The 9656-nt window shown below is 42.5% G+C and overlaps 1 protein-coding gene across 1 annotated transcript in view; it reads left to right on the top strand.

The window, feature by feature from the left end:
* The window catches only part of GPBP1 (GC-rich promoter binding protein 1), a 37094-nt gene that overhangs the window by 3662 nt on the left and 23776 nt on the right, over positions 1 to 9656 (top strand). Inside the window, exons 2-3 of the mRNA XM_007450756.1 lie at positions 8227 to 8350; positions 8488 to 8711. Of these exons, the coding sequence (XP_007450818.1) occupies positions 8227 to 8350; positions 8488 to 8711 (348 nt within the window). The remainder of the gene's footprint in view (positions 1 to 8226; positions 8351 to 8487; positions 8712 to 9656) is intronic.

Here is a 9656-nt window from a genome sequence, read left to right as displayed (position 1 = left end):
AGGAATGCCTGGGCATCTCTTGATTATATATTTGTAGGGGAAATTCCTAGCAGCAGAATCAGCAAATTGGAAGATTTATACATTTTGGTAGATAGTGCCTAATTGCTGTCCAAAAAGGTTGTACCAACTTATAATCCTATAAAAATTTTATAAGGGGGGGACCAGTTTTTTCAGTTTTGGTAACACTGGATGTTTTTCCATTTTTTTCATCCTTGTGAAATTGGATGAAAAATGGCACTTCATTGTTTTGATTTGCATTATTATGGTTGAGCATATTTTTATGTTAGGAACTGTTTCTAAGAACTTGCTTATTCATGTAATTTATTTCTTAGTGATTTATTTGTAATAGCTCTTTTCATATTGAGGGGTTTGTTTGCTATATATTCTGCAGATATTTCCCTCCAGTGTGTTTGTCTTGATAATTCTAAAAGAACCATGTGGATGGTTCTAATAAAATATTTAAACATACAAAGAAGCATAAAGAATAATTAAACGAACACTTAACCATCCAAGAGTCACATCTTAACATTTTGTCATGTTAGTTCTGTATCTCTTCTAGAAATAAACAATTGAAGTCTGCTCTATGCTTCATCACAGTCTTTTTTCTGTCTTCATTTTTTCCCCAGAGGTATTCTCGATGCATGTTCTTGTATTATTACTAAGTATGTGAATATCAATAAATAGTATTATTCTGTGTTTAAAAACATTTATATAAATGATTATCATTTATGTCTGCACCTTGTTTTTATATTCATTATATCTTTGAGATTTTTTTCCCCTGTTGACATCTGCAGATATGCTGTAATTACCTTAAAACTCTGTACAGTATTCTGTTTTGTGCCTCTGTATCACATTTCATTTGTCTCATTAATTTGAGATTGTTTATATTTTTAGGCTACTTTAGAGAGAACTGTATTGACTACTCATGAACTGTCTCCTTGTATACATGGATGAGAATTCTTTGTTTGTTTGTTTGTTTGTTGCATTGGCTCTTCATTGCTGTGCACGGGCTTTCCCTAGTTGTCGAGCGGGGGCTACTCCATTGCAGTGCACAGGCTTCTCCGGTGGCTTCTCTTGTTGCGGAGCATGGGCTCTAGGCGCGCGGGCTTCAGTAGTTGTGACTTGCAGGCTCAGTAGTTGCGGTACACGGGCTTAGTTGCTCTACAGCATGTGGGATCTTCCTGGACCAGGGCTTGAACCCGTGCCCCCTGCATTGCCAGGTGGATTCTTAACCACTGTGCCACCAGGGAAGTCCTGGATAAGAATTCTTTTGGCCTCTGCTTCTCAAACATTAATGCCTATGAAAATAACCTGGGAATTTTGTTAAAATGCAGATTCTAGGGGCTTCCCTGGTGGCGCAGTGGTTGAGAATCTGCCTGCCAATGCAGGGGACACGGGTTCGAGCCCTGGTCTGGGAAGATCCCACATGCCGCGGAGCAACTGGGCCCGTGAGCCACAACTACTGAGCCTGCGCGTCTGGAACCTGTGCTCTGCAACAAAAGAGGCCGCGACAGTGAGAGTCCCGCGCACCGCGATGAAGAGTGGCCCCCACTTGCCACAACTAGAGAAAGCCCTCGCACAGAAACGAAGACCCAACACAGCCAAAAATAAATAAATAAATTTATTAAAAAAAAATGCAGATTCTAATTTCAGTAGGTCTCTAATGGGGTCCTAGTCCTAACAGTCTTCAAAATGCTGTTGATTCTGCTTGTCTGTGGACCACACTTTGAATAGCAAGGCTCTAACCTATAGTTAAAAGAAAAATTGCCGGAATTTAGTTCTATATTGCTAAATTCCTCTTCCATGTGGTATGCAGATATATACCCCTGTATGCTGTGCATAACTATTGTCTTTACTTTGTACTCTTGCCAAAACTTTGTTAGGTTATCAGTTAACATTGTTGCCAATCTTTGTTGTGAAATGTATTTTCACTGTTTCTTGGACATTGGCTTATATTTCTTAGAATTGCTTGTTCACATCCTTTGTTTTCTTTTGGGTTGCCTTTTGCAGGGGGATTGGTTTTGGAAGTGTGTGTGTGTGTGACCTTTAATGTTTTAAGTAAAGTCACATAGTTCTTTTTTTTGTCTCCCACGTATTTCACTAGATATATGTTCAAGTACTTTATAGTACTTGTTGCTATCTTAAATGCTGTTTTAAAAAGCTTTCACATTAAGTCTTTGTTGCAGATATATTGTCTGTGTTAGTATTGTTTCTAGCAAACTTCAGTAGTTTTTACTCTAATGTCTTTTGGATTTTTTAATGTGGAAAAACGTTCATTAACAAATAATATCAGTTTTCTCTCTGCATTTTCAGTCCTCTTACTTGTGTTTCTTATTCATATTTTATTGTGCTGGCTATATGTCAGAGTCTGTGAAGGGTCTGAAATTTTATCCTACTTTCAAGGTAACTATAACAAGGTAGCCTGTTACTGTTTCATGGATGCTGGCAAAAGACATGAGACTTCCAGGTCAGAGACAAAGAGCTTTATTTTTAATTTATTTATATTTATTTATTTATTTTTGGTTGCATTGGGTCTTCGTTGCTGCGTGCGGGCTTTCTGTAGTTGTGGCGAGGGGGGCCTACTCTTCGTTGTGGTGTGTGGGCTTCTTGTTGCGGTGGCTTCTCTTGTTACAGAGTATGGGCTCTAGGTGCGTATAGTGCCACAACTTCAGTAGTTGTGGCACACGGGCTCAGTAGTTGTGGCTCTTGGGCTCTAGAGTGCAGGCTCAGTAGTTGTGGCACACAGGCTTAGTTGCTCTGTGGCATGTGCGGTGTTCCTGGACCAGGGCTCGAACCCACGTCCCCTGCATTGGTAGGCGTATTCTTTTTTTTTTTAATTAATTTATTTTTATTTTTTTTTTGCGGTACGCGGGCCTCTCGCTGTTGTGGCCTCTCCCGTTACGGAGCACAGGCTCCGGACGCGCAGGCTCAGCAGCCATGGCTCATGGGCCCAGCCGCTCCGCGGCACGTGGGATCTTCCCAGACCGGGGCATGAACCCGCATCCCCTGCATTGGCAGGCGGACTCTCAACCACTGCGCCACCAGGGAAGCTCGGTAGGCGTATTCTTAACCACTGCTCTACCAGGGAAGTCCCAGAGAGTTTTATTACTCTTAGCACAACAAGCAGTACAGCATGATTGTGGTACTGGTTCTTCATGTCCCTTAAAACCTCTGGGAGTTGACATGGAGGGGGCCCAGGTGGATGCTATTCTTGCACTGAGAGGGAAATCTACTGCATTTATAAGAAGCCTGCTCTTTGTCTCAGAGTAGGACGTTACCTGTTCCTCAATGTTCTCTGAGAACATAACCCTGAGAAATGAGCCATACAAAGAGCTGTCAAGGCGTTGCATTCTTGGCATACAATAAGAACATGCAGGGATGCTCAGGGCCCATGATGGGTTTGCCTGTCCCATAGTCCACCCATCAGCCATACATGTTTTTGGCCAAACTTGAATTTTCACATGGTTGTACCACTCACTCAGCTACTCTGATTAATCTAACAAACAGAGGCTAGAACCAAATCCATTTAATTTGTTTTACACAGCATTTAATGAAGGCTACTACCAGTGTCCCAAACAGCACAGTGAGTGAGACCAGGATTTAGCCAATTGTGAGTAACTTGGGGGGGGGACCAGTAAATGATTTATTTCAGCCAACCAGTATATGGTCTAAGGCCACTCTGTTATATCCATTTAAATCCATTCAAGGGAGGGACTTCCCTGGCAGTCCAGTGGTTAAGGTAAGACTCCATGCTTCCACTGCAGGGGGTGCAGGTTCCATCCCCAGTCAGGGAACTAAGATCCCGCATGCTGCGCAGCGTGCGCCCCCCACCCCCCAGATCCACTCAAGGGAAACTGACTTGAGGTTTGGTGTTATTACCTACAGTTATAGGGGCAATAAGATGGGCCAAAAAGCAACACTTATCCTCAATAGAAGGCATTCTGTGGCTTATCCTCCCCCCCCACCCCTTTTACAAACATACCACTCAAAGGGACACAGATCACTCCATTTTGTCCAAAGGGACACAGATCACTCCAATTTGTTGTTAAACTTGATTTGGATTACTATTACACTGGTTTGGTTAAGAAACATGGACAGTGTCATCATTAGTTGCAACCTCAGTTGCCATACATGGCATAACCTAAGACCACTTAAGTGTTAAGAGAATCATATGAATTTTTATTAGAATGAAACAGGTTGTACAGGTAGGGAATATGGAATGTCCATTGAGTACTTTGAATATTTGGCCCATGGCAAGATTATGTTTTTTTGTTTTTTGTTTTTTTTTGCGGTACGCGGGCCTCTCCCTGTTGTGGCCTCTCCCGCTGTGGAGCACAGGCTCCGGACGCCCAGGCTCAGTGGCCATGGCTCACGGGCCCAGCTGCTCCACGGCATGTGGGATCTTCCCAGACCGGGGCACGAACCCGCATCCCCTGCATTGGCAGGCGGACTCTCAAACACTGTGCCACCAGGAAAGCCTGCACCCAGATTTTTTTATCTAGAGGAACTGGACGTGACTGGGAGAGGGGCATTTTAAAATGATTTTCAGAGACCCATTATAAAGGTGTCTCACCCTCACCTTGGTCTACACTGGGGACTTGGTGAGAAGTGTACACAAGCAAATGGTCATTGTATGTGTAGGACCATGCCAGTTCAACAAGAGAATCCAGGTGGCCAAACCAGATTGTTTGAATTCCTTTTTGGTTGGCCATCATCCTGAGGGGTGGCCTGGCCTGCAGTTGTTCTTAGGGGAAAGAAAGAAACATCATGTCAAGATAATCAGGGCAGAATCTTGAATTTTTAATGGAGGTCTGTATAATCTCATAACTCACCACTTATTTCATCCTGATTATTATGCAGGAAGTGGCTAAGAGGAGATCATCCTTGTTTGGCTGTGCTGCATTCATTGACCAGACTGTCTTACTAAGATGTGAGAAGAGATGAGGGATGTGTTAAAATGCTTATCAGTACTTGTGGATAGGGAATATGGAATGTTCATTGAGTACTTTGAATATTGGCTCATTGCAGGGATGACCTTTTTGACAGAAGATGTACTGTTAGTGGACTGTTAGTGGTCTGGAATATGCCAAAAACATTACATGAATTAATTTCAAGAGCCACAGTAGTGTGACCAGAGTTAGCCCATCAGACTGCAGCAGTAACAGTGTAGCCTGAAAAAGTTTCAGTGGTAGTGAGACTCCATTGAGAGCTCCATGAAGTATTCAAAGGTTTGATGTAGTTCTCGTGTGATATGGTCTTCTTCACAGTGAGACAAACGGACCAACTTTTGGCAGGAGTCACAAGTTGGCATGCAGTGGTGGCTTCTGCATCAGAAAGATAAAGTCCTTTGTTTTGTAGCCAGTCTGTGATAGTGGGTGTGCTTCATGTCTGGTGTGATGATGGATCTAGGTGGTATGCCAAAGACTTGATCAGCATTGTAATTTTAGTTGTTCTCAGTGCCATTCACTCTCATCAGACAGCAAGCCTTACTGAATCAACATGAGTGACTCAGATTGCCTCAGCAACAGCTGCAATTTCCCACAGTGTGTGACCCCAAAGAGATGTTTTTAATCTGCTAGTCTATAGTTTTTCAGGTGACAGACGAGATGACTAGGCCATTGGCAACAGACCAAGAGTTAGAAAAATATAAAATGTCTTGTCCTTAAGAATATTATCTAAGACGAGGATCGTAGCTTTTATTCTGTGTAGCTCATTAGCACTTAACCCATTTGGTTTTCCAGAGTTGTTGGGGCTGGATGGCTGCTGTGTGCACCATCATCTTTTAACTTAGTTGAAGCATCAGTGAGCCAGGCTCAGGCGTTTAAGGGAACTTTTCTGATTTGAGAGCCTTATTGAAATAGTGGCTTGTTACAGGTGACAGGCAGAGGAATAAAGTTTACTCCAAAGTGTAGTTGCCACTTCTAGGGCTAGGCCACCTGTGCCGTTGAACACACGATTTCCATTTTGTCAGGAGCCCTCTTGGGCTCTTTATTGGTGTACCACTTTATTGGTGAGTCTTTAGTTTGAGTTGTTTGCTTTCAATAAGAGCTCAGCGTTCGGGCAAGAGCCACTTTTTCTTTTTTTTCTTTTGGCTGTGCAGCTTCTGGGATCTTAGTTCTCCGACCAGGGGTTCAACATTGAACCTGGGCCACGGCAGTGAAAGCCTGGAATCCTAACCACTAGGCCACCAGGAAAGTCCCGGCATGTGGGATCTTCCCGGACCAGGGCATGAACCCGTGTCCCCTGCATCGGCAGGCGGACTCTCAACAACTGCGCCACCAGGGAAGCCCTGCAAGATTGCTTTTAATTTCTCTCTCCTACTGCTGAGTTTTCCAAACTATTGGCCATGTTGGGGCACTGTGGTGCCTTTTCCCACTATGGGGACACAGACTAAGGAGTTTAGTACATGCGTATCAGAGTTACAGTCTAAGCTTTCAGGAGGTTACATGATTTCTTTAGCTTGGAATGTGGGAAAGTACAGGGTGGAGAGAAGGACTACCCCTTTGGGGATTGCATGGGTGGCTTGGAGGCTTTCGCTATTCTGGCTTCTGAAGCCAGGATTGGTGTTGCCTTCTCTCTTGTGTACCTCCTGGCCCCAGCAAACACTCAGGCTGGGACCTTTCATGCCCCCATGTGCCATACTGCCATGGCTTTGCCCCATACTGAAAACTTTCAGCCACTCTTATGCTTAGTACTGTCTCCCCTCCATGGGAGTGGTTAGGATGGTGTCTTGGGTACCTGTGTGCAACAGAACTAAAAGAGTTTGTCTCTTTCTTTCCTTAAGTTCTTGCACAGTTGACTTTCTTGTTAAAGCAGCTGAGTTTGATGTGGGGAAGGAAGGGATGAGGGAGTACGAAGAGCACAGAATACTTCCACTCTGCCTTTTCTTTGTTTCCAGTAGTAGCAGCAGTTCAGCCTTAAAAAACTTACTTCTAATGTGTTCAGTCTTTCCAAAACTCTCTATATTCATTGCTGTTCCGCTTTGGAGACCTCTTGACTTTGGCAGCCACAGCCATATTGCCTTTCAGGTGGGACCCCATCTCATGACAGTACATCCCTTCCTTCTACTCAGAGGAGATTTGCAACAATCAGAGCACTGTATGGACATCTTGTTTCAGTCCTGCCCCTTGCCACTTGGTTGCTAAACAGTGAGGAACCCTTACTTCCACCCATCACTTGGGTGAGAGCAGTTGCTGCCAGATCCTGGAGAGTCTTCTCCTATGCCCCAGTCTGGCCCAAGAGACCATACCCTTGTTTTTCTTTTTCCAGAAGGTTTTAACTCTGAGAGCGTGACATCCTCATCACTAAAATTGTTAGGGTCTGTGAAGGGCTTGGGTTTTTACCCTACTCAAAAGCTTAGCAAGCTAGCCTGTTGCTGTTGTTTCATGGATGCTGGCAGAAGACAGATAATCAAAGGCTTTACCTTTCATGCACAGAAGCAGCATGAGAATGAAGCCAGGGGCAGTAGGGGAACTTGCACCAGTTAAGTCCCACAGCAGCCATGTTGGATGAAATGGCTATGTGCAGTGGGTTTGTATTGTAACTGAGGAACTCTACTCTTTGTCCTGGAGAGAATTGTAATATTAGTACAATCCAGAGGAATGGAATGGTCAGGGCATTAAAACAAAAAAGTTCTGGAGTTCTGATTGTGATTTTGTCAGATTAATGGATTAATATTGGGGAAAAACAGCAACCTTTATGAATCGTGAGTTTTTATACATTTCTAATTCTTTAAAACCATTTTTACGCATTCTTCCTTTGATAACTTTTTTTAAAAACATTTGCTTTGGAGAAGAGGAGTTTGGAAATAAATCTACAGAACTTAAAATAGAACTAGCTTCATTTGCCATAATTTTCTGATGTTGAAGAAAACCTTGAGCTATTTAAATCAAATAGTGTGTGATACACAATATTACATTTTGTTATAAAAGAAGGGTACTGTATTTGCTTTGATTTCCTTACAGTGGTCTTTTACCTTTAACGTTTTTGGATAAATATAGCTGTTGAGCTCAGAATGGTGTTCTTGTTTCTGTTAGGTAGAAAAAAATAGATGAACAATGGAACTCATAAGTTACCAGTTACCAAACACATTGAAAATAACTATAAAATGTTCTTCTTAACCATTTAAAATTCTTGGAAATAAATTAAACCAGAGTATTACTAGTTTTTCAAGTTATAGTTAAGTTGTATATGTATGTTTACCTGTACGCTTATAATCTGTTTCAGTCGTCACTGAATTTTGAAAAGCATTCTGAAAACTTTTCATGGACAGAAAATCGTTATGATGTGAATCGTCGACGACACAACTCTTCAGATGGCTTTGATTCTGGAATTGGACGTCCTAATGGAGGTAAAATTTGCTAAGGAACAGTAGAGTTTTAAGAATAATTTTCTTCACATTCTTATAAGAATGTTTTGATTGTGATTAAATCTTTAAGCATAACCATCTTCTTTGAATTTATAATACTTTACCATTATTAAATAAAGGTAACTTTGGAAGGAAAGAAAAAAATGGATGGCGTACACATGGAAGAAATGGTACTGAAAACATAAATCATCGAGGGGGATACCATGGTGGAAGTTCCCGTTCTCGTAGCAGTATTTTTCATTCTGGAAAAAGCCAGGGCCTACATGAAAACAGCATACCTGACAGTGAAACGGGGAGGAAAGAAGACAAGAGAGAACGCAAACAGTTTGAGGCTGAGGATTTTGTAAGTTTCTTATAATTTTAATACAAATGAGGTTTCTGTAAGTGCTATGTAAGCATCAAGTCTCTCTCAGATTTTATCAGCACAGCTCATTTTCTACAGAGATCACACTTGGCAGGTTCAATTATTTATTTATTTATTTATAAAATATTTATTTATTTATTTGGCTGCACCGGGTCTAAGTTGCAGCACGTGAGATCTTTAGTTGGCAGCATGCAGGCTCTAGTTCCCTGACCAGGGATCGAACCCAGGCCCCCTGCATTGGGAGCTCGGAGTCCTAATCACTGGACCGCTAGGGAAGTCCCTCAATTATTATTATTATTATTTATTATTATTATTTTTTTTGCGGTACACGGGCCTCTCACTGTTGTGGCCTCTCCCGTTGCAGAGCACAGGCTCCGGACGCGCAGGCTCTGCGGCCATGGCTTACGGGCCTAGCCGCTCCACGGCATGTGGGATCTTCCCGGACCGGGGCACGAACCCGTGTCCCCTGCATCGGCAGGCGGACTCTCAACCACTGCGCCACCAGGGAAGCCCCCTCAATTATTTTTAATCCTTACATTTTGTGAGGCTTTTTGTACATAACTCTCCCCTTCCCCAGTCTTCTTCCTCCTTCCCTCCTACTTATATTCCTGTGTCTCACCATGTGGTTTTTTAAAACTTTGGATAAATTTATGTCATTTTATTCTTCATAGCAGTTTAAACAATTTCCCTTTTCTAGAGAGTAAACATCTAATAAGATTAGCATTAGAGTACACATTCAGTGCTCACCTCAGTTTTCTTTCTTTTTTTTTTTAACATCTTTATTGGGGTATAATTGCTTTACAGTGGTGTGTTAATTTCTGCTTTATAACAAAGTGAATCAGTTATACATATACATATGTTCCCATATCTCTTCCCTCTTGCGTCTCCCTCCCTCCCACCCTCCCTATCCCACCCCTCCAGGCA

This window comes from Lipotes vexillifer, unplaced genomic scaffold, assembly GCF_000442215.2.
Source record: "Lipotes vexillifer unplaced genomic scaffold, Lipotes_vexillifer_v1.1 scaffold274, whole genome shotgun sequence".
Classification (NCBI taxonomy): domain Eukaryota; kingdom Metazoa; phylum Chordata; class Mammalia; order Artiodactyla; family Lipotidae; genus Lipotes; species Lipotes vexillifer.
Note: the sequence above shows the minus strand (reverse complement) of the source record. Positions and strands in the feature narration are given on the sequence as shown.